A 25,366-nucleotide genomic window follows, 5' to 3' on the forward strand; every position below is an offset into this window, starting at 1 on the left:
GACGTCGTGATGAGAAGTTTGGCCCTCGTGAAGTCCGCCGATATCTCCGGGTCCGATGCATACACCGATAAAGCCGTGCTACATCTATTGTGCTCGATGTCCTTTTGGTGCTCCTTCCACCTTACTCCGACTGCTCTTTTTGTGGCCCCAATGTATACCAGCTCCTTGTCACATCTATGGTCGGTGAGTGGCACCGAATACACCCCTGGCAGCCTATCCCGACTAGGCTTGTCCTTCTCATTACGTATAAGAGGAAAAATAGATGGACATCTTCTATATGCTATGCGTATCCCTTGCAGTTTCGCGATTTTATGATAAACAGTAGTCAAGATCGGGTTGTAAGTAACCGTTACGATGCGTTGTTCTTGTTGTATGCCATCCTCTCTATTGGTAGTACAAGGTGGTCCTACGTTGTTGTATTGCGTCGCCAACCTCTGTATTATGTTATGGAAGCCGTGTATGTCGGCTACTTTTCTGAGATATTCCATCTCTTTATTTAATGCCCTCTGAGTAGAGCAGTGCGTGTAGGCCCTTTTGACAAGCGCCCTAAACGCTGCCACTTTGTACCCGAACGGGTCGCATGAGTCCGCTGGAATATACGTCGGGAAGTCATGTTGCTTCCGATACACCGAAGTGCTTAGGTGAGACTCCTCTATTCTAATGTTCACATCCAGAAAATGGACCGTGGAGTCACTATGCTGCTCCACCTCTACAGTAAGACTGTAATTGTTGTTGTTTACCTGATCTATAAACAGGTTGATGTCAGGGTTGTTTCTCCACAGTATAATGACGTCATCGACGTAACGTTTGTACAAAATGATGTTGTCGTAGAAACACGTAATTACCCTTTCCTCTAATTTTCTGATAACCAGCTCGCATAGATCTCCTGAGGTTGCACTACCCATGGGTACACCTCTGCCTTGGTTATATGTGATGCCATTAAACTGAAATACGGAGTTGTAGCATATTAGGTGTGCCAACTCTAGAATTTGCGGGCGTAACCCTTCATCGTTCACATATTGCAATAGAAAGTCTCTGACTGCACAAAAACACGGCGGCAATTCAATAGAAGGGTATAATGAACGGAAATCCATGATTGAGATGCACGCCGGTTGTTCTGTGTGCTTGAGAATCTCTATTAACTCACTAGAATCGGAAATAGTATATCGGTATCCTTGTAATTGTGGAGCTATGATGCGATGCAGAGCTGCCTCCAATTTGCGAGTGGGAGATTTAGCTTTATCCACCACCGGTCTTAGCTTCTGCCCTTGTTTGTGTGTTTTTGCAAACGCAAACAGTTTGGGTGTGTCCGGAGCGTCCATGACTATATCTTGCATTCCAAGACTCTTCGCCAACGCAGATTTTGAAAAACGTTTAACTCTTGTGTGGAGTTTTTCAATTGTTTTGCTTTCTTGTTCAACGCATCTGGTATCTTCTATATATTCGCGTAACCCTCTTTCGTATGTGTCTCTTTTCATCACCACTAATGCCTTGGTTTTATCTGCTTTAGTGAATGTTATGCGATTATCGCGTCCCCATCTAACCGCGTTCGTTAATTCTTTTTTGAAATGGCAAGTCTGCGTCGACTCCTTGAAGTTTTTAACTTTGAAGGTGGCCCTCCATCTGTAATATTCTTTTTGTATCTTCGGCATACCTTGTATCACTCTTTCTACGTCCGGGATGCACTTATTTAGCATCTCCCTTTTGTTCGGAGTAGGGGCATAGGCCGGGCCCAATCTCAGTATCTTAATTAACGAACGCGGTTAGATGGGGACGCGATAATCGCATAACATTCACTAAAGCAGATAAAGAATTAACGAACGCGGTTAGATGGGGACGCGATAATCGCATAACATTCACTAAAGCAGATAAAACCAAGGCATTAGTGGTGATGAAAAGAGACATANTCCTTACACAAAGAGTTTGTTTCTTTGTTAAATTATGACAATGCAACACTTGGGCGATCTGACTAGGGGGAATGCCTTCTGGGCGGTGTTTTTAAGGAAAACTGGCCCCTATTTAGGGGTTACAGACTTGGAGAAATCCCAGAAAACTCCACGTGGCCAGCCCGTCTGAGCGAGGTGTGAACCCACAAACTCCCCGTGTTCAAGGTACAAAGACCGCTTAGCCACTGGTGGGTTTTTTACCGAAAGAGACTTCGACTCGAAGAATCTTCCGATGAAGTGCTAACCATTATTTTTTTTTTTGGAGAGGATTCCCTTTCTAAGCATTAAGGTTCGTATATCACCACTTTTCTGCCAGCAACTACAACAAACGAAGGTATGTACAGTGCTATTTTATTAAACACAGTTTATATGTTTGTTGCTGTAATTATAGATACTACGTTTTCCTACATTTTCATCAAAGAAAATTATTCTATATTACTAATAAAATGACAAAAATTTCGAAGACTAGAACGGATTAATTGCATTTGCATTAATTTCTATGTGAAAAATTGCTTCGGTTAACGAACAGAATCGCGGAACGGATTAAGTTTGTTAACCGGGGTTCCACTGTATTCTATAACAGTATGTTTGTGTGCTTAATTTTCAATCAGTCTTTTAATGGTGAATAAAAGTTTTACTTAAATTCTCAACCAATATTTAAAATTTACTCTAATAAATAAAGCAGTTATTGAATGGACTACTTCAACAAACTGTACATTAGTTTTCTGTGGAATTGTTAAAATTTTTCAATAATGATGATGATTTTTATTTTTGTATAAAGGATAAAAACTAGTTTTCTTTAACATTATTACGATGATTCCTCTAGTTCTCGTCAAGTTCGTCGAATACCTCATCCTGGTAGGGGCATGAGTAGTGCTCGACCACGTAGGTCGCAAATGCAGTTTACTTCAAGTGGCTTATCTTCTCTCTCTCCAAGCAGTCGGGAATCAATGGATCCTATAGCAGGTAATTTTTACATTTTTATTTGCTTATTTTGTTATACATAAAAGCATGGTCAGAAAATAAGTTTGCATGCTCAATGTTACAATAAAGTAAACTTCCTGTATCCAATGAGGTTTTCACTGATACACCATTTTTTCAGTGTTGATCTTGTAATTAATTGCTGAGGCATTGTGTGGGGGAGTAAATTTATTTAGCTTGAATGCAGCAACAAGGATATATAACTGTTTATTACAGATAAAATATTTTCCTGACAATTGCTCCTTCATGCAAGAAATAGATGGACTGTATAGAGAATGACCTGTTATTTCTTAGCAAGATTTCAGCTGCCATGCTACATGCAGTATGGCATTGTTTCAGAAGAGAATTCATAATACTAACATAAGATGTTTGTGCCACTATAACTTCTTAATTTTTATGCAAGACTAACTTTTTAAAAGCATAATCATGTTTACTCTAATTTACAATCTAAGACAGTACTTCTACAACAATGTTTTTTTTCTAACACTGTTTGAAAATTGGGGATATCCCCCATACAATGCAACTTCCGATTTCACTCTAGCATGGTTTTGGAAATCCTCTGTACAGAATTTCATAATTTTTAAGTATAAACTTCATTATTCAATAATTATTATTATATTTTATTATTAAAGTAAGCATGTGTGTTGTCTGAAATTTGCCTATGTTACAATATCGAAATTTTCAAATTTTGTGCTTTTTGTCAGATTTACTTTAATGAAAACTGTTAGTTCAGTTTTTTTCTTCCTTGTCCTAACTTACTTATCAACCAGGTATCATCATTGCTTTCAGACTTTAGGCCTTAAGACTATCACTGTGAATTTTTTTATAGGTTAATCTTCATATTTAGTAAAGTTTGTATGTGTTGTTAAACTATTTTAATTGTAGATATTATTTACCTATAAATGATTTTTTTTTCTTCTTTTGTCCACTTGGGAAGTTATTTTGTCCATTTATTGTTTACAATAAATATATTTTAATTGGAAATTGTGTTTTTCTTTTTTCTCAGTATAACAGATCCTAGTTCATAAGAACTTGTAAGTGGACAAAAGTAATAATATAAGTAATTAAGAACAAGAAGCACGTATCAACTATGAATTATTATGTCATTCGTAAAAATAACGAACGAAATACAATCTCAGTACTCAAACAATTCGGTATTTGAATACAAATACTGGAAAAAAGCTGCTTGGTACTCTACTGAACAAATGTCACTCACAAGAACAAATTTTCAATTAACAACATATCTTTATGATAAAAATAAAAAAATGTGAAAATGTTGCTGATACTTCTGATCAAGAACAATAAAAATACTGAGATGACAATGATACTTTGTAAAAGAAAACACTCTTGTTTAACTAAAATTAATATTAACACACAATATGGTACTTTTAATTGTGATGTTAATTAATTGTTGATTGGAAATAAATTATTTATTGCTTTAATAAACATATTTTTCTTAATTATGATAAAGAATAGTACACTTCTGCTAACTTCTGGAATGTAACCCTATGTTTTGCATTAGTCCTTTGTTTTGCATACATGAATGCATACATACAAGAAAGACATTGGCCATACATGAAGTGTTTAGCTGGAAGAAAGGGGCTAAATAATTATTTTTAATTAGCGTGATGTCTCCTACCGTACAATAGGACTATCTCATAATTCTGTCGAGGGAAGTAGTGGCTTATATAAATTTGGAAAATTAATTTTTAGAAAATTTACAAATGTATTGCACTGTTGATGGTAGAAGATGCCGTGGAAGAGCAAACCTATCTTAAGATAATCTATTATGAAGGCAAATATATGTAAATTCTATAGGCACTTCACATCACTTGCTACAAAATTGAATAATTAAATAATTTCTGGATTAAAATCGTCTGTTTCTTTATAATATTATTCGTAAATGCTTAAATAATCATTATTTTAATAAAATAGGTCATAATTTTAACCCCAAACAAACGCAAAAAAAAAAAAGAAGTTTAAAGCAATCTTCTACTCGCCATGCTAGACATGGCAAACACCATTATCGACAGTCTAGAATTGCCAGATGGCAGCGCCATTCATGTTTTGGGCTGAATACACGGCCGCAACATCTCTATTATACATGTGTGAATGAGTTGACGTGGGTTGCAAGGCCAGTTGTATCCTTCAAGAATAGCAGCTCTCATTAAAGTATCCCTAACGTGATTGTACCTGTTGCAGCGAAAAACTAAGTGAGGTGGTGTTTGGTCCTCCTGAATACCACAATCGCATTGTGGATTGTCCCCAAGGTTAAATCTATGCAAGTATTGCTTAAAGTTGACTTGTCCTGTAAGTAGCTGAGTGAGGGTGTAACTAGGGTAAAAGTGGCAAAGAATCACAGCAGTAGTGTCAACCTTGGGGATGAAATCTTCATTCTCTGGCAGCTGTCTTGCCAGAGAATGAAGATTTGCTTCCTGACATGATTGTTGATGTACAAGGTAGGAATGTAACTGAAAGTACTAGTGACTGAAGACTTTGCAGCTTGTTTGGCAAGACGGTCAGCAGTCTTGTTGCCGAGAACCTTGCATGACCCAGGACTCGCTTTGTTTTGTATAGCACAAATTCACATAACATGGTACTTTTGGAACATATCTACCAAGTTATACAAGGAATACCTGTGTGTGTTGTGTGTGTGTGTGTGTGTGTGCATATCCACACATCAGTTGTCACAAAAGACTTAGCATAAAAAATATTAAAAAAATTTCTAATTTTTATGTAATGTAACTACTTAGCTGTTATTAATATTAAATATATATTATGACCATCACTAGATTTTGAAAGTATCCCCTATGAGAAAAAATTTGAATTATGCATATACTCCACCCTTCTTTCAATTGTCCACAGCTTCCCTTTTCATTTGTTTCATCCATTGGTTTCCCTCATGGCCTCCAGTTCATTGTTAGAACTAAACATTTTTAAGTTATAAAAGAAAGCTTTTATTTTATTTAATTTTGAAATAAAAACCTAAAAAGCTATTAAATTTTTAAATGATCTATTAAATGAATTTTTTTTCTTGATATATTTAATAAAATAGTTGTTTAACAGTAAAACGAATTTCTCTGATTTTTACAGAATTGCTTTCTCAACTGTCTGGAGTGAGACGAACATCCAATCNTAAGAATAGCAAAAAAAAAATTGTCCAAATAAATTATTGGAAGAAGAAAAAAACTAAATATATTGACAACTAGAAATAATGGTAAAATCCATTAAAATAACTCCTTTGTAATATATTAAAAAAGAATTTTTATATACAAATTCTGAATAAATGATTACATTTTTTGGATAAATTGAAGAATTCTGAAGATTTTATTCTGAAAAATGCATTATATAAGTTTAATTTATTTTAAAATATGATTCCGAAGTTAATTGAGAGATAGGAGGGAAAATAAGAATTGTCTTTAGTGGGTAGCAATTTTTTTTAAGAAAAATGAACGTTCAACTTTATAATTTGAGAATGAATTCTGAACTTTTATCAGTACTTAGACAACATAAAAAAAACACATCGAAATTTTTGGAGTTATTGTGAACTTTGAATCTTTTTGGAATGTTTTTTAGATATCTCAACATATCCAATGCACTTGAACACTTGTCTCAATCTCCAGCATATCCTGTCACTTCGGATTAGACAAATTTTAAATTAGTACCCTTATCTGGGAGAGAATTATCACATATTTTTTTCAGATTAATCTTCAGGGAATTCCTTATCGATATCTATACTACTCGGGTTGTTAATACAAAGTTAATGCTCTTGAAAGGGTGTAAAATAATAATTGTAAATAGCATGTCTAAGAATAAATGCTGAAGTTTAAACTTTTAAATGTGGTCTGCGTAATAATGCATTTTAATCTTAATATTCACCAGTTAAAGAAATACTTTAACATTCTTTGTTATAGTAATTTTAATAAATACTAGGTAAATTTTCAAATTTATTTTTATTATTTCGAAAAGTTACAATTTAGTGTTTTCATTTTATATAATGTAGTTTTTATCGAGTGCTATTCTCCGGTGATTTTTAAGGTTCTCAAATAATTGTTTTTATTTTTTTAATTGTCGTCGTGCACAATGGTAACAATAGTGTCGGACATGTTGGGTAGGAGCCATTCTGAGAAAGAATTGGCTTCGATGCGACGATCGAATGGGAAACCCATAGCTCGTCTGTCAGGATATAATTGATCTTTAGCACCACAGTAGCTCACTGCATCCACGCATAATCCAGTTTGGCCTGTTTCTCCGATCTGCAAATGTATAAGCTCGTCTTAAAATTTATATTCATTGTTTTTGTGTATAACGAACGTATTGAAAGTCCCACGTGGCGACAAGACATTCGTAGAGTTCGTACCACGTGGCACTCAACGTTTTGTTCGTGTATGGATGATTAACTTACCGCATCGTCCAGCCAGTCTGTTAGCATAACGAAGAGATGGAAATCCATTCCTCTAGAGTTGCCCTTAGGAAGTAGTAAGTGTTGAGGCCATCCGCAACTGCAGTATTCACTAGCACTTGAATGTCCTTTTCCTTTCAGAAGTTCGCTGAAGGTTGACTCGTTAGACAATGTTACACTCGAATCTTCAGCTTTGCGTACAATTAAGTTAGATCCCGGTTGAACTATATAGAGAATGGTATATGTTAGTTAACGAATTTCGTAATTTAAGCAATTTTTATGGTAATTTTACGTGCCATCGTAATTGAATTTATCCAGCTCGATCATCAGGGATCGCAGATTGTTAATAGTTATCTCGTTTCCGAGTTCATCGTACACGGGTGCTAAAAAGATACGCACGGTCGATGGTCTCACTCTTGCTGATTGATTCACCACGTGGATTTTGTAAGAGAATTCCTCGTGAGTCAGATGTGGCCACCTGATCTAGAAATAAAATATACTTTTACTATAAAAAAATTTATGATGATAATCGTTTTATATTATCGATCAATACCTTAACCACAGCGTTAGTTCCTAAAGGTAGAGAGTTTGTTATATCCAAGAGACCAGAGACGAAGGTGGTGTGCACTTTGTGAGGGTCGGTGTGTTTGGTTGCCAGTGTGACGTTTCTGACTTCCATACCGGTAAATCCGAGCTTAAGAAATTTAAAATTAGTTAAATTTATCCACGTTTTAACGAGATTTTAAATTCAATATTTTTACCTGATACTTGTTGTAGGGAGGTAATTTGTTTTTGTATTCTTGGAAAATATTATCGATGAATCTGTGCCAGCGATAGAAGATTGGATCTCGAAGTGAAGTGGCGGTATCGCTCATAACACCTGGATTGGTCTATAATTGGAAAATTAGCATTGAATATTTGAAATTCGATTTTATATTTTCGTTTTTATCTAAACTTACGATGTATTTTCCCGTAGGATCTTGAATGGCAGCCATCATAACGTGGCCCCAGTTGTGCAAACTGCCATAGAATTCTTTGTTGACAGAATCCACACTAGCTTCTATTAACGATCCGAGTATGTCGATGCCAAAGGTTTCCGTTAGTGCAATTTCTCTGCCTTCGTCGGCTGTAACATATCCTCGATGGATTCCCGCTAATATACGATCTCTCCATCTTTCCAAATCTTGGACTGATACTTCTTTCATGTCTTGCAATTTGAGACCAGCCGGACGACTGGCATAGGGAAGACCGTTGATGATGGATGTCAAACGTGGAGAATATCCATCCAGAGCTTCGTGAAAGTTGTGGAAAGGTATCATTTTAGGCAAGTCGTTGGACAATCTCTCGCAATCGTAACTGGAAGATTTGACGTTAGCTGTAGCGGAAGTATTTTGTCGCAATCATTAATTTAAGAAAAGATATCTTACCGTGCACACATCTGTTGATGCATGTAGTAGAAAAGCTCTCCCTTTCTGTTCTTTATTTTATGAGTTACTTTAGCATCCCACGTTGCTGGGTACACCAAGTGCCAATGCCAATGATGAGCATTCAGACCAATGTCTTCTCTGTAGTAGAACAGGCGAAATTCGGGATCTTGTACTCGTTGATCGTGTCTAACGGATGTCCTCCAATCGACAATGATCTCTGTCTATAAATTGAAAGTAAATATTCTGACGGTGTTGGCTTCATTTCTATTTTTTCTCTAACAAAGCAATTCAAAACTTACTCCAACTTCGACTTTTCCAGCTTCCTGAATCTGGTTGAAGGCCGCGTGCAGAGTTTCGACGTTAATGAATTTGTCGGGGAAGATCTCCTGGATTGGGGGTAAAGTTATACCCCTGCAATCTTCACGGTGAAGTATGGCGACGGAAAGACCATATATGAACAATCCTTCGTTGAGATAATCACGGGCTTGATGGCACAGGTCCAGAAAGTCGTCGAAAGTCGGAGCGGCTGTAAAGTTTTAAACGTTAGAACATTGTCAAATTGAATATAAAATACGTATAACACCTAAATTTACCGAGCAGCATCTCGTAGAACACTCTGGCTTCTTCTAAGTGTTCCTTGTGGAAACACGAAAATAGCTGTCCTCGTCCGAGTATTCCGAGATTTTTTTCTCCCCTTTCGACGATCCTGCTGAATTTATCCTTGGTGTTCAAGTTAACAAATTCGAACAGGGACAATATTCTCTTTTGTACGTTTGTAGGAGCCATGGCGGAGAGAGGGACACCGTGCAGACTACACTCCAGGGATCTTACCGGACCTCGGCCCGCCCTTTCGTAGGGTCTTTATATAAGCTAACGGCAACCCTTCCGAGAATTGTTTATCTGTTCGACTTGTTAATTTAATTTTTATATAGTAACATTCGTAGGAAGTTACCTCTCTCTCCTATACTAATTATATACGTCGATATCGTTAAAATTATCTTTCCGAGGGGCATAACAGGAAGCAATGGATTATTTATATAGACAGGAAACTCAATAGTGTTTGAATCGTAGTCTGTAGGCAAATTCTGAAATGATCTCGTCGTTAATTTGTTGAAAGTGGTGAGGTATGTAGTACGAGCTTACGCTCGGAACGATGCCGTAATTCAACAGGAAAAATAATTGATTTTTGAATTATTGGTCGTGTTCTCTCAAGTATTAAATCCAAATGCCATCCTGTGTAAGTCGGAAGTTGTTCTAGAAATATAAATTCGGATTCAAGTGCAAAAGAATATTACTGTACTTTAAAAATAACCTATTTCGAGTGTTAAATAATCGATATTTACATCAGTTCGTTGTCTGATTAATTTCAATTATTCGGTCTATTTATCGAGATTTGTAACTTCTGTACGAATTAATGTAAGTAATTGTAGCATATATAATAATAATAGAAATATAAAGACGTTCTACAGGCCTGTAAACACTTAAACGATAAAGGTATATTTTACTCTGATCCTCGTTCAGAATGAAAATCGCGAATTTATTGATGTAAAGTAGAAAATTCAGTTTTAAAGTCGTAAAATTATAGCACAATTCCTATATTAATTTTTATTTATTTAGAAGCTTTGATATTCCGGAAGTAAGATTGTGAAATTTGTTTTCTCTCTTCGTAACTAGAAGATTGTTACATCTGTTTTTATTGGCAACTCAATTCGTTTGTCAGTTTTAAAATTCAGACTTCTCTAATAGATGTAAACGTTTCAACGTAGAAAATGTTGGAACATATTTATCTTAAATAATACGCTTTCATCTCGACCTTGATAAACCCGATAACACCTCTAATGACCAAAAAACACCAAACAAATATAACGTAATAGCGGTATGACGACACGGAATAATTGCAAGGACACTTTTTAAATTTAGATATTTTATCGGTTACATCAGTTAAAATACATTAATTTCCCGAAATATTTTTTCTGTTAAAAAAAATATTATTTTTAACAGAAAAAATTATTTTTAAAAGTTATAAGCAGTATTTTTCTTTTTTGTGATTAACCTGTTTGTTTCTTCATAGTTGAGCAAAACAATTTACATAAATTATGTTCATTTTTATGGCCTTATTGATTGTTTTTGGTATCTTTTAATAATATTACGTTAATTTTATTTACATTTTATAACCTATTTACTGTTACTTTTCTAACAGATCGAAACACTTCAGTCCGATGCCGATCGTAAATAAATGGTAAATAGTAGTCATTAGTTAATTGTTTCTTGGTATCTCACTCTTTACTCTGATTTTCTGTCCGTTATAATTTGATATAGCTATGAATAATACTAAAATTTAATATTTTTAATATTGTATGTGATGGGAAAAATCTATTTTTATTGTTTACAGTATATAAAAGTTCTGAAACGGGTTATAAGTGGCTCGAGTAGTGTAGTCGTATCTCGAACAAAAGCGCTTAAAACTTATTTGGCTGGAGCCAGGGCCTGGAAAAGTCAATTATGAAATTATTAATAGTTCATTCCATTAGGTAAATTTTATTTTCGGAGTGATTTTTTATGGTATGAACGTATTAATTACGTAGTTTAATCTGTTAAATGAATGCTGGTGTACGGTCTAAATTCTAATAATAATGAGAAATGAGCTTTCGTATGATATTTGAGAGAACTGGAATCATCCTACATATTTGACTTCAGAATTATCGTTATGATTTACTGTACTATGAAATGGTTCTACTGGGGACGGAGATAGCTGTAGATGGATTAATCTTAGAAGGTAATGTGATAGCGTGTAAATTTATAAATACTTAAATATCTATTCGACACGCCGATTATCTCAAATATTTTCATGTTTCACTTCTTGACGAATCAGTTTTATTCTTTCATATAGATCTTTTATTTAATAGTCGTGTTAAATGATTTTGAAAAACGTAGCGCCTGTTTTCATAGTTCCAATGAAATAAAGATACTTTTTAATCAGTCCAGATATTACATTCGTAGTGTGCTGAAATTCTCGAGCATAAATACAGTAAGATCTCGTTTAGCGCTTCGGATGCATTCCTAGACGACAAAGCGCTAAATGAAACAGCGTTAAACGAGACCATTTTAGCCCATAGTAAATGGGAAAGTGGAACACGCGACCAAAAATAAACAAACTTTACTTTAGAGTTATTTTTATATTAATTTTGCATAATATATGCTACATAACATACAAACGTATGCGCGCACGTTAATCGAGGAAGCGCTAAACGAGGTCTTACTGTAACATTATACCAGTGTGTTCGCAGTTTGATTGTCTAGGCAATATTAACATATATCGCGTGTTTAAATTCGGATGATTTATCTTTCCGCCATTAAACCATATTCATAGAATGCCGTAGATTATGCTTAAGTGATATAATTACATACGATATACTAAAAGACTTACGTAATCGTGCATATTTTGTTAGAAAAACAGAATTTATATTCTTATAAATCATTGCGTAAAAAGATTACACAAGTGAAATCTGTGTTTTCGAACTTAATTCGTTCCTAAAAGTTGTTCGAAAACCGATTTGTTCTAAATCCGAAACAAATACTACTATCGTTAATCGAGCCGTGGACTTACACACACACTCCACTCCCATGTGTGTTAAAGTGTGTGTAATCTGGCCGGCTCTTGCCAAGTATCTTGCTCGGCAACTGCTGCAATTATGAATTCGAAAACCCGAAAATTTGTAGAAATGGCTCAAGTCGTATCTCATCACGAGGGGGGATCTCAGAAATTCAATCTCGGCTTTTGACTAGTCTAGGCTTTTACTGTCTACGGACGCTCGTGTTCTCGTATTCGGAATTCGGTACCAGCTACGATTCTAAATCTTATACGACACAATACGGTACAATCGCTCTTAAATTTGAATGCGGTTTATGGAGGGTTGAATTTTTATTAATTCAGAAAAGGAAATTTAAAAGAATTGGCAGCGAGGGAAGGAAGCAGTTCTGAATGAGTTGTGTTTTATGCTTCAAAGACGCTGAAAACACTGAAACGTGTGTGATAGGCGGAAGAATAAAACCGTCGTTAAAACCCAATACCGTTGGAAGTGTTTGTGAATTTACAATTTAGCTGATGTAACGCTGAAAAATTTCTTTGATTTGTGTTATACCATCGGTGTCCATTGTTCCATTTCATCTTTACGGGACTCTACTGACTAGTATTTTACTTATAGGATCCTATTCAAAACGGAAAGATGTTCTAGGTTTTACTGTATAGTGTAAAGCCCATATCACATCGTGCTTCAACTTAGATTTTAAAAATGTCTTACGTGATGTCTAACCGACACTAGGGGGAAACCGAAAATTTTGGAAATAGTTCCTTTTATCACATTTTAAATTGCTTGACATTTTTGAACAAATTATCTTATACGTTGCGATTTTATTTTTAATATGACTCGAGCATGATCCATTAAGCGTAGTCTCGATTTTACCGTTCTATAGTGGGCCGAGCCCACTATAAATGCGCTGCAAAATTCGCAAACTAATAGCGATTTATCCGAGAGACAATCCTATAATCTTTCCTATTTAAATATTTGATTATCTATATCAATTTAGTTTTTAAATGGTGACTTTTGGATCCCCCGTGTATATTTTTGAAGATAACTTCAACACCTTTCTTTGAACTTAATTCAGCTTGACTTAACTTTGACTCTGATGTAATTTATATTGATTTACATATGTTAATCAAGATAACTGAGGAAGTAATCACGAAACAAGTTTCAATTGTTTATCTTTCAGAGATTTTTATCTTCGATAATCAATTGTTTTTCTTGGATAATGCTTAAAAATGAAATTTAAGAAATATGAAAGAGAATTATTCAAAGCATTATGGAAATATTTTCTTTGGAGTCAAAATTTGCTAATAATCATAACCTGTGTATGTAATTAAGACATTCTACTGTAATATATACCCGACATTTATATGAAAAGCAATGAAATAAGGCATACCGATACGCTAGTAACACTAATATGATACAGCAACATACTATGAGTATACTGTAATATGTCACAACATTACAGTATGACAATAAGTTGACTATGCTGTATAACATTTATTACAGTATTATGCTATAGAAACGTAGAAACTTGACTACTTTATATACTTCTGTCACAGCGCACATTTCTAGTACTATCTTCGGTTATATAGACTAGCAACATACTATTAATATGTTCTAACAGAAGTGATTAATTAAGTAGAATCATAGACCTACTTTGACAAAACCGAATGTGCTGCGGAAACATAGAACCAGTATTATGGTTGCTTACATATAACAAGAGGTATTAGCCTACTAAATGAAAACGTACTATGATAATATGGCATAGAAACATCTTGCGTAAAATACTGAAACTTGGAAGCATATAACTTACTGTATTGTAATATTGTGTTTAAACTTACGGGCTTACATAGACTGTATTTATTATAATTTATATATATATATATTGAGGCAAGAGTGGTTTAATAATTACTGTATTGTGTCAAACAACAATGCTTACCATAAATTTAATACAAAAACATTGTTATACTAATTATTTTCATAAGTTATGAGATGTATTGGTGTATTTTTTCATTATCATCTAAAGATATATCGGTGTTTTCTATAAGTTGGTATACATCTTCCCAATCCATTTTCATTATTATTATAGAATACGCTTTCCATTATAATGCAGAAAATTGCGCAAGTGATACAATTCGAATTATATTTTCTGTATAATTGTAAACTTTCCAAGACCTTCGATTCTTGTGTTGCTTTTCGTGCGGAATATAACAGAATTGATTAGATATTTACCGAGTTTCTACGAAACGTAGATATATTCTATCATTTTTCTCACAAGTGATATCAAAATTAATAATTGTTGTTATATAAATTTTCTTTTACTTTCATTTTAAAATTCAATAGTTTTATTTTAGAATCTCGTTCTATTATAATAACACAATAATCAGATAAATAATCTGATAGAATGGCGGTACCGAACATACTTGAATGATGGTTTCATTATCAAAGAATTGATTTTGGTAACTATAGTCTACTGTATGACGAAATTATTAAATTGTAATGTATCTCGCTAGTACCTGATAATTGTCTGCAGAAAACCATCGAACTTACGAGTCGAATAAATCTATGAAATAATTCGTAATATATGTATTAGTATTAAGTTAATAGATAGATAGTAAGTTACACAACTACTAAAAAGGGTTTTTAACAAATCAGCACGTCTGTAATGTCTTAACTCCGACAGAGGCTAGGGATCACAGATGATATCTATCGGGCGATTAATTATCAAACAGGAGGATGCTTCTTGATTCCCCTTCTATGGAGTAAAACTCCTGTTTAGGTATTACAAACGGGAAGAAAACCGAAAAACTTTAGGTGGCCAGGTCTGAACCCGCGGCCAATTACCAGTATTCGGTGGTTTTATCTACTAGGCCACTGAGCAGGTTGTGTAAATAACAAAATTCCGATTGATAATGTTAATTTTAGCTTACTTTTAATAAAAAGTAGATAGTAGTTTCTGCATTGAGCTTCGACCTGTACTTGACATCAATTTTTCTATATCTCTAGATGATTTCTTGAGATAGCGAAATGTGAATAAGGAAGATTGGAAGGTTTTGTAAGCTCGAGATTCTATTTTAAAAATATTAAATAATCATTTTAAAGGTATTTAAAGTGTTTCTCCGATTTTTTCGTTGTTGCTAAAATTTAAAAATTATTTTTAAAATGCTCGTCTTTTATCAAACGATGGTTGCCAGAAAATCAAAGGCGCTTCGGCCAAACTAGAAGCATTCGACTAGAGACCGTGTCGACAGTTTGTTTATGGGTCTGAGTCGCAGTATGTTTAAAAATAGATGCCCATAAGCCTCCATAGAGATTAAGAGGGTAGGACTTACTCTTCCAAGATTGTATACTACCACAAAATGGGCGAAGAAGCACTTAAGATGAGCACGTGGATGTACAGTACTTAGTCACTGAATAACGTTGATAAATTTTCACTAAATGTACAAATGTACAAAACAAAATTAGGAGATGTAAATGTGCCATCTCAGAAGATATTGGTGAACAAATTGAACTTTTTAATAAACTGAAAAAACACATTCCTCCACACTGAAGATTTGTTAGATTTAGCTGGAGTTAAAGCGAGAGAGAGATGTATTTAAATTACTTTTAGTGGTAAGAATTTCGTGAGACATTAAAAAATATTTAATGTCAACTATTTCGAGAATTTCATACAGATAGTGTAAACGTTAGGGTCTAAGCTCGATCCTAGAATTTCCTGGACGAATCCAAGATGGCTCAGCGCAACGTAGAGAAATTCGAAATTTTGTTTTCGGGCTTTGCTCTGTTTGCGGCGAGCCTCGCTTGATATTAAAAATTAATAGCGAGGTTGCGGCCGAAGTTTTTATTTCTAAAACGTGAACGTCAAACGTCGAGCTCCGCTTGCAAGGTAGCGGCGCTTCAGCCGCAATCTCGCTGATTTTTGTTGCAAAGACTTGAATTACGACATTTAAAATATTGCTTATAAACGAGAGAGAGAGAGAGCGTAGAGTAGATCAAAAAATATTGCTTACAATTGCTTGAGATACGTAACCTTACACTCTCGACCGTGGAATTCTTTATCTATTTTTTTTTTTTTTTTTTTTTTTTTGTATTACTGCAATACTATGTCTATAATCTACTTACGAAAAAAATCCCAAAAAATTACGTCTATAAATTTTTATTTAAAATTGTCTCCAAACTTTGCCCTCTAGAAAGTTTTTAATGGTTCATGGGCATAATGTAGGCTATTGACGATTTCCTTCCTTTGTTATGTTTGGATTTCACAAAACCGACAAAAAAAGTTAAATAGTATTGATCAATCAACGAGCCAATAGATCGATTGAGAAATAAACAGTAAAATGTCAGAGGTTTGACAGTAGTGGATGGAAAAAATAGAGGACCCGATAACTTCCGTTAGTACGAATAACCCCTATTCTGTTCTCAATTTGCTTACGAGCGATAAGACAATTGCAGATTACCCTATACTCATTGGACGAATCTAAGGTTTTCCGCTGTTAGCTGGAAATTCAAATTCCGGAATAGTTTCGGGCTTGGCTAATTTGCGCCGGGCCATCATAGGTTTCTCTGGAAAATTTTGGGATTGCTACTGTATCGGGTTCTGAACAAAACGCATCGATGGATAGAAGCTATAGAATTTGGATTGAGTTGGAAATTCTCATGGATAGCAGCCAGTCTTTTATGCCAATTACCTCATTGAGGATCTGGGCGAATTCCGGATAGGCAAGAAAAAAGTCTGTAGAAAGGATTGAATGGGCATGGCCAGTATTATTTATTTTTTCAAGAATGTTTACAATTGCAGACATTTTAATTATTTGTAAAATAAACTGATCTTATATTAAATTAATAAAAATTAACATTTTTTTTAATAAAAAGTTTCAAGAAGGAATCTACTTTACCTGTCATCTTCAGAAACTGGACATAAGTAGATTCGGTCTACACTCGCATATCCATCTTAATAGGCTATTTCTAGGCCTACTTAAACAACTGTCATTTAAATTCTGAAAGACATCCGAAAAATCTGAATTTCCGTTTAGTAGGAAACGTGTAAATTCCCAACGAAACACTGTTTCGGAGAAGCGTTTCGTTGGCATCCTTCCAGATATGAACGTCAACATCGATACGAGCTTCGAAGTTGATGCAACCAATAATTGATAAACTAGTGTTGAAAACGAAGTCTGTGAACGCCATTTTGACCGATTTTAACGATACACCCCGCTAGAGTATTAAAAATACCTGAATGTTGCCAGTATATTTGAATTATGCTTCGTTTAATCCTTGGCACGCTTGAACTGGATCGATTCTACAACGTCTTCAAGCTAGTTTATAACTTTTTTCGTGTTTACACTTGATAAAGAACCATAAATTAGCTTGCCGTATATAAACAAACTAGCTTTTTTATTTGTCTGTATACGGCGATGTAACACTGCCTTCCGGGATGACTTTCTACGGAAAACTGAACTCTATTTAGGTGTTATTGACGTGAAGAAAATCCGAAAAATTCCACGTGGCCAGCCCGTAGGCCAGGTGCCAACCCACGACCGACTACAAGTGTTGTGTAGTTTTATCCACTCGGCTACTGGTGGGCCATAAAAAGCTTCGAATAGTTATGTTGGCTTTATAAGGTTGTGATACATTGCAATTACCATATTTCATTGGAAGGATTTTGAGAAAATGGCCTTAGAGCAGTATGATAATGTGCGAAACACTTTCAGAACTGCTCAAACTGGAAAAATCCAGATAAAAAACGGACCCAGACTTTCACATTACTAGTGGTGTGGTAGATCAATGACACGGTCGCTACCTTAACTCTCGACGCAATTTATATCCATTATGTTTTTCAATATAAATAATTCATGCTTTTATAATTTATATTTATTACGCCGATTATGAATAATGCAGATAAGGCGAGAGATTATTACCTCCACAAAATAAACAGTAGTTTTTTGCTGATATTCGTTATTCAATAAGAGACCGGGTTCGATTCTGTTACCTATACTTCGAGAATAGAAAAAATTTTTATTTATATTTTTATTTAAATTTACTTATTTCAAAAATTAAGTTAAATGCAATATATTCGAGTTGAGGAATTTAAACGGATTTATAGGTCTGTTCGATTGGTTACGTCAAATTTACGTAAAAAATCTGCGCTATTCTTTAGAATTTCTTGTGGTAGAACCCGAAGCAATGAGTCAATTTGACGTAAGAATGTTCAATATTCCAACCAATCGACAGGCCAAGAAAGAATTGAACGATGAGTGAAAAGATGTCATATTGCTGGTCATTTACTTACGTAATAAGTGTCGTATCAGTAACACCGGCTTAATTTACATATCAATATTTAAAATAACCTAAATTACTGCGGGGTTTCCCTATCCAAACTGTGTTAAATAAATAATGTTAAACGTAACCCTTTGTTCCTTATCGTAACTTTACAATCGTAAAAACGTTGCAAGATAAACTCTAAAAAAATTTCTTCTGTTCTACATTATAATGTTATACAACGACTATTATTTCTTAATGTTATATAGGAACCATTTTTACATAACCACAACTTCCGATTCATCTAATAAATTATGGATAAAAATCCCAAACTAAAGACAGCCTACCGCTCTGGGGGATCCGGAATCGAATCCGAACGGGTCAAAAACCCAGAAATTTTCCTGGTGTCCGTCTCTCACCATCCGACTACCCCATTGTTGGTCGGATGGTAAAGGTCCAAACAAGGGTACAGTCGAACTCTTAATGGGCTTGCTAAAAAAGAGGACTTCTTAGTGCCCACAGGACGGAAAGAGTTAAAAAAACTCAAAGGCGCAATAGGCCTTTCGGAAGACCAGCCAAAGGAGTGATCCACTCCAATCACCATTGTACCGGAGACATGCAAAGGGATGAGAGTTCTTGCTGCGCGTGTATTATGAAGAAATACAAAAGGTTTTTCCATTTTTACGCTAAATATTGATAATACAGTCTTTTCGTGGAAACACAATGGGAAAAATATTATATAACTCGTGATACGCCATCTTCAAATCATAATAAACATGTCCTGTCATTCCAAGATTTCAAAAGGATCAGATAAATTTAGCGGAATCTCGAGATAAGTTCATTTTTTCAACGTACTTTTTTATAAGGCGCCATAATGAAACATTGTATTATCCTTATCAACGATACAGATTATCGTTAATTTCAAAATAAATTTAGCTGTTTATCACTATTTTTAAATCAATAATAGGAATGAAGTATCTTATTTGTAAATAATGTTTTTCCCTATATTTATTTCAATGATTTCATTGTAAATCCAATTATGATGTCAGCTTCTACAATAACCAATGAAATTAAAGAAGGAAATACTATAAAATGAGACGTAAGTCGGGTCGTCTGTTTGTTTATCCACTTCTATTGATATAATGAGTGCACATAAAGTGTATGGAAGGAGATGGTTCGTCTTATTGACGATAACTCTGTTGAATGTTTCGAATACTGAGGTAAGTCATCTTAATTTTTGTAAAATTAATACAGCACGTGTTAAATTTTATTGTTTCTGAGCGTTACCTTGTTGCATTTCAATATAAATCTGTAAATCTTCTAGGTATAATTTTATATTTTTAACACTTTTCAACTGTGCGGTTCTTTAAAAATGTATAGGATTTGTTACTTTATGACTGTACAGGGTGGCCCAAATTGGCCGAGCGGTCAAGGTGGCAGCCTACAGCTCTGAGGTACCCGGATTGAATCCGGACGGGTCGAAAAATCTCCAGAAATTTTTCGGGGGTGGTCCGTTCGGATATGTCGGGCCCCGTACCTCACCACCCGGTCGCCCCATTGTGGGCCTGGCCGAACTCATAATGGACCTGCTTTAAGAGGCCCTGTTAGTGCCCAAAGGGCGGAAAGAGTAAAAAAAAAAAGTTGGCCCAAACGTCGGTTAACTATTCTCGTATTTACTAATTTTGTAGGAGGAAAGCACAGTTTTAAACTCATATTTGCAAAAATCTATTTGGAATATATAAAGAAAAATCTGAATGCTGTCGATTCGTGCTGAATAAAACTAGTTAACTGACTTTCGGGCTTCTTCGTATTTGTTATCTTTACGCATATTACTTTTTAAGCAATCCTTAGCTAGTAATAAATCATTAGGGGCTAGAGAGGCAAACTAAAAAGTCCTGATTGGTATATTTCTCCTCTCCAGCCGGCACTGGGCACGGTATAGCTTCGCAGGGCCCAGGCAAATTTGAAATAAGGGGCCCCACGTATACTTTTGACTTCATTTTTCTTCGGTGGGAATTTTTGGGCGAAATGTTTTCTTATAAAAGATTGGTTTGGGGGCCACGGGCAATTTCCCTTTCTGCCCATAGGATAACGCGCCACTAGCATTATGCCTATTGACTTATAGTCCAAGTGTAAAAAAATAACAGTTGTTTAAGTTTACGTGATGAAAGCGAAAGCATATATTATATATATTGCCTTATTCGATATAGCTTCTGGGTAATTTTTGCCAGCCCAGTCAAGTGATTTTGAGACTGACCTACTTGATTCAGTCAAATAGCTTTCTTCTATTCGTTCTGTAAAGCTCTGCCTACCGTCTATCATTTACAATAGTTCCGCCTATCGGATCGATGATTGGTTTATATTTATGAGTGACAGTTGACTATGTCGCCCATTTTCTGTAGAACTGGTTCCTATTGGTTGTCTACCGTCCGTAGAATTGAGCAAAAGAGTTGTGTGTGGCATGTATTTTCTTCGCTAGGATTGTTATTTTTTATCAATTTTGAGATGAAATGTAATAAAAACACCATAAAAACGTTCAAGCTTAATACTTTTCGTGTTAAAATATACTCTTAAAATGATTCTTTCATCAATAATAAAAAAAATACGTGCTTTCACACGTCAAGACTCAACTACAGAGTTAGCTGTGATTGGTTCATATCAATAATTATTACAAAAAATCGTAAATATCATTCGTTAATTTCTTTAAATAAGATTAAAATATAAATTAAACAAAAATTTTATAACTTAAACCGTGTCAGTTGATACGGATTACGCTTCTCATAGAAAACAATTCCAACGAGTTGCTTAACTTTCCCGGTAATATTTGAAACTGCGTTTGTGGCGCCATCCGTTACGATATTTTATTATTAAAAACTTTTTATATTTTTAATTATTATAAAATGACAAAAAAAAACTTAATTTCGATGGCAGGGATGGATTTTATAAAAAGGAAAAAAAATTGTAAATGCTAATAACGAGTAAAATCGTTATTAAGTCCTACTGGAGATACACGTGATCCCCTTTATCGCCCCTCGACTTTAAAGCACCAACATTTACATTCATACATACAGAAAAACCTCCGAATTTTTTTGCATTTTTCCACGTTTCAAAGTGTTCGGAGCTCAAAAATATAAAAATCTTGAAGGTAATGTTTTGACCGATGACCATACTTTTTCTCTGTTATATATAAAAGTATATAACACTTCGGGTTGTTTCAAATTTATAAGTTCGATATTCAAATTTACTTAACTTTTGTTTTATTTTCAGTTATGGGCCTGTTTTTCTTGCGTATCGACGATTGCTCAACAGTACTACGACGCCAGCGAGAGTCAAATTAGTCTGTTGTCCATGATTTACTTCATATGTTGCATCCCTACGGGAATATTCGCTTTGTGGTTCGTGGATTACATCGGATTAAAGAAAGGAGTAGGTAATTTTTCATTTAATTCATTAACGATAATGGGTAGGAAAATGATTTGTGCGTTGGATCGTCGGAAGAGAATGGATCGGCCCAAAGCATTTGTCGGTCTCAAATTCTAAACTTTTAATTTTTTATAGACTTTGTGTCCACTTATCAGATTCTTTATCGGTTTATCACCGACCTCTTATCAATTTATCAATATAATTTTAGAATTGAGGTTCTACAAGGACCAACATCAATAATTATTTCTATGTAAGTTCCGTGTAAACTTGGCACTGAATAATCTGAATTTCCTTCGAGAGAATTCATTCCTCAAATCTCATCCGGTGGTGGCCACTCTGACACCTTAACCGCTTTGGCACGTAGGTGGCATCCATCAGAACACAGCCCCCAAAGCGGCAGACTGAAGGCCGTCCGGTCATTTATAGAGGCATCTATTGTACTTGTATTTATAGAAAGTAATCTTGTTGATCACCAAATTCAAATAATCTTAATAATAATCTATTTGCATATTATTAAATGTTTTGAATAGTAAATCTTTTTTTTTTCTAATTGCAGGTATGGCTCGGCGCATGGTTAAACGTAGTTGGAGCGGCTATAAAATTCATGAGCAACACGCAATTCGTAGAACAACAATCGAGATTCAAAATTATCTTATTAGGCCAAGCTGTTTGTGCTTCGGCACAGATGCTCGTTAACGTACCAACAAAGGCGGGCGAATTGTGGTTTCCTTCCAACGAGAGAACAGTAGCAACATCTGTTATTGCCATGGGTATGATTATTTTATTGGTTAATTTGACAAATAAGCTTGTTTGCTGTCCATAATAAATATGCAATAACTACATTCAATTGACGAAGGTAGAATTTTTAAAACGAGCAGTATTAAGTCTATACAGTCTTTGAGTAATTCTTTAGTGATCGCGTGTTTTGCATTTAGAGAGCTTTCTTAAGCCAGATCCAAAATGGGGCAACCGGATGGTGAGGAAGGAGCGTGACATATCCGGAAAGGACCACCCCGAAAAATTTCTGGGGGTTGATGGGTTTGTCAGGACAGTAAACTGGCACCTTAACCTCTCGGCCATCTGGCACATAATGGTCGTTTGTTAGAAAAATCAATTGGGAAAAACAATGAACATGATCTGCAAAGATCTGGTATTCCTCATTCACTGCTTATGGTGGTTATATCATTACGCATATACTGTATTATCTTCTTCAGCGTTATTTCCCACGAAAATTCTTTACAAGAGATAAAAATAATGATTAATTTCCATTTACTGCATGCTAGATAGCAATTAAAACCGATATTTCACGGTTCCAAACCGACCAACCTAATTAGAATAATATAAATTAACTTATACCAACCTTAGTACCAATCATCAATTCTTGATCAGATTCCAATCAGACAATGTTTATTGATAATTATGTAAACTAATTTATATTTATATCTACAATCTTAAGAATGTATTAATTAATATCTGAATTTACAAACTTTATTCAAGGGTGTCCCCTTGGAATCATGCTGGGAATTGGAATGGTTCCCGTATTTGTGACATCACCGGAAGACATTCCGTGGCTGGTAAATGTTTATTTTTCTCGGTATAAATATAACGACTCTCAAATTTGTCAACTAATTAATTAATTAATTACAGAACTTTTGTTCGTGTGTTTTTGCCGTCATCGGTGTGGTCGCCACGTGCTTAACCATAACTTCGTCCAAACCTCCCACTCCACCCAGCGAGAGTGCAGAAGCACACCAGACATATTCTTTTCCAGCCGCACTTAGAGAAGTAATTAAAATTTTAACACCGATCGTGAATAATTAAATATAATTACTAATTATTTTTCTAATTTATAGTTATTTACCAATAAGGCCTACATAATATTGTTACTCTTTGGCGGAGCAATTACGGGAGTTTATGCAGTTTTTGTTAGTTCGTTAGAAGAAATTCTACTCCTCACAGGATACAGCAACGTAAGTGATGTTTCCTTGTTTCGAGTTACTTTTACTCCATAAAAATTGCGCGTGTGTATTCAGGCATCTGTTTTGCATCGTATCTCGGGAATGGACGTACCAAACGTTCTATTTCTATCTTTCCTAGAAATTTTCTGGACTGTGCGTTGTCCTGATGATCTCGTTTGGATTTGTGGCAGGTTTAGCCACTGGAATATTCCTAGACAGAACCAAATTATTTTCCATTACTGCAAAAGTTTTGGCAGGCGTGGCTTTCGTTCTTCTGGATATATTTACAGTGGTAAGATTAATACATCTTACGAGACATTTCCAGGTAACTGTATGCAAAATTGAATGTGTAATGTTTTCAGATTGCGGGATATTCGGACATGCAATACGCAATTACCATACTCTTAGTGCTATTCGGAATATTTATTATGTCCGCCTACACCGTAAATCTGGAGTTGTCCATCGAGTGTACGTATCCGTTGGTGCCGGAAGCTACGAGCACGGGAATACTGTTTATCGTGGGGTAAAATAACATTTAATTCTCGACGTCTCTTAATTAAAATTAGTTAATGGATCATTTATATTTATAAATTCGTTACAGGCAAATTCATGGCACCGTTTACCTTTTTATCATGCAAATGGGTATCATCGACATGAGATGTGAGTGCCTTAAGAAAATCTTGTTTAAAGAGTTTAATTCGAGATTTAAAATTAATATATTTGCTTAATTTTCAGCCTCGTTATTCGTCATAAATGCAATCTTAACTCTTCTGTATTTCATTTTTGTGGTATTCTTTAAAACGGAGTACAAACGCCTTAAGGAAGAAGAAAGTAGTAAAAATGGAAAGAGTATATTACGTGTTGAACTCGGGAATTCGATTAGTTATGGAACTATTCAGTGACAAGAATGTTTTTAAGATGATTCCACAATGATCTGATTTGAACTACAATATTTCCACCTTGTGGACACTACAGGGTCACTAAAGGGATTTCGCCAGGCCCGAAACATCCGTGTCGACTGACTCCAACCCAAATCCCCTGGAGGTAAGCCGGTGCCTTCAGTACTTTGGCCAACCCAAGTATATTGGAAGAATAATTGCAATTGAATTATAGAAAATATACTTCTGTACAGAATGAACATAGACTGTTGCCATATTTATTTTCATATAATAAACTTATTATTTTTTATGAAAGTGTTTTATTTTTATCTTGAATTAACAAAATAATTAAAATGAGAATGTCTCAAAAATTTTTACATAATTTTCGTGTGAGACAAAACACGAATACAGATTAAATGCATTGTATTTTAAAACGTTTGTTAGATTTCAATTAAAAATGCTTCTCATAAATCAATTTTGTGATTATTCTATTCCATTTTTATTTA

The 25,366-nt window shown here is 34.8% G+C and overlaps 3 protein-coding genes across 3 annotated transcripts in view; 1 reads left to right on the plus strand and 2 right to left on the minus strand.

Moving 5' to 3' along the window:
• Window positions 1-1,697, minus strand: part of LOC111623680 — a 2,371-nt gene extending 674 nt beyond the window's left edge. Inside the window, exon 1 of the mRNA XM_023366347.1 lies at window positions 64-1,697. Within this exon, the coding sequence (XP_023222115.1) occupies window positions 64-1,697 (1,634 nt within the window). The remainder of the gene's footprint in view (window positions 1-63) is intronic.
• A 5,164-nt stretch (window positions 1,698-6,861) lies between these two features.
• LOC111623668 (hemocyanin B chain-like) lies at window positions 6,862-9,605 on the minus strand. The gene is made up of 9 exons (XM_023366337.1): window positions 9,350-9,605; window positions 9,056-9,282; window positions 8,757-8,977; window positions 8,289-8,685; window positions 8,091-8,219; window positions 7,883-8,023; window positions 7,626-7,812; window positions 7,333-7,553; window positions 6,862-7,183 (listed from the first exon to the last, which is right to left on the minus strand). The coding sequence occupies exons 1-9, from the start codon at window positions 9,540-9,542 to the stop codon at window positions 6,992-6,994; spliced, it is 1,908 nt and encodes a 635-aa protein (XP_023222105.1). The 5' UTR covers window positions 9,543-9,605; the 3' UTR covers window positions 6,862-6,991.
• Window positions 9,606-19,670: 10,065 nt separating this feature from the next.
• Window positions 19,671-25,170, plus strand: LOC111623670 (uncharacterized protein B0416.5-like). Its single transcript, XM_023366338.1, has 10 exons — window positions 19,671-19,821; window positions 21,869-22,027; window positions 22,581-22,794; window positions 23,522-23,598; window positions 23,672-23,809; window positions 23,878-23,994; window positions 24,122-24,274; window positions 24,345-24,505; window positions 24,584-24,642; window positions 24,718-25,170. Exons 1-10 carry the CDS (start codon window positions 19,744-19,746, stop codon window positions 24,882-24,884), a joined length of 1,323 nt encoding a protein of 440 aa, XP_023222106.1. The 5' UTR covers window positions 19,671-19,743; the 3' UTR covers window positions 24,885-25,170.
• Window positions 25,171-25,366: the final 196 nt, after the last annotated feature.

Source organism: Centruroides sculpturatus, unplaced genomic scaffold, assembly GCF_000671375.1.
Source record: "Centruroides sculpturatus isolate CEXI.00-Female unplaced genomic scaffold, Cexi_2.0 scaffold176, whole genome shotgun sequence".
Classification (NCBI taxonomy): Eukaryota; Metazoa; Arthropoda; class Arachnida; order Scorpiones; family Buthidae; genus Centruroides; species Centruroides sculpturatus.

Coding starts and splice junctions, on each gene's coding strand:
- LOC111623670 (XM_023366338.1), top strand. CDS start 19,744: ATGAGTGCACATAAAGTGTATGGAAGGAGATGGTTCGTCTTATTGACG. Junction 22,795..23,521: donor AACATCTGTTATTGCCATGG/GTATGATTATTT, acceptor ACTTTATTCAAG/GGTGTCCCCTTGGAATCATG. Junction 23,810..23,877: donor TTCCAGCCGCACTTAGAGAA/GTAATTAAAATT, acceptor TCTAATTTATAG/TTATTTACCAATAAGGCCTA.
- LOC111623668 (XM_023366337.1), bottom strand. CDS start 9,542: ATGGCTCCTACAAACGTACAAAAGAGAATATTGTCCCTGTTCGAATTT. Junction 8,978..9,055: donor CTGGAAAAGTCGAAGTTGGA/GTAAGTTTTGAA, acceptor TTCAATTTATAG/ACAGAGATCATTGTCGATTG. Junction 7,554..7,625: donor GGATAAATTCAATTACGATG/GCACGTAAAATT, acceptor TTCTCTATATAG/TTCAACCGGGATCTAACTTA.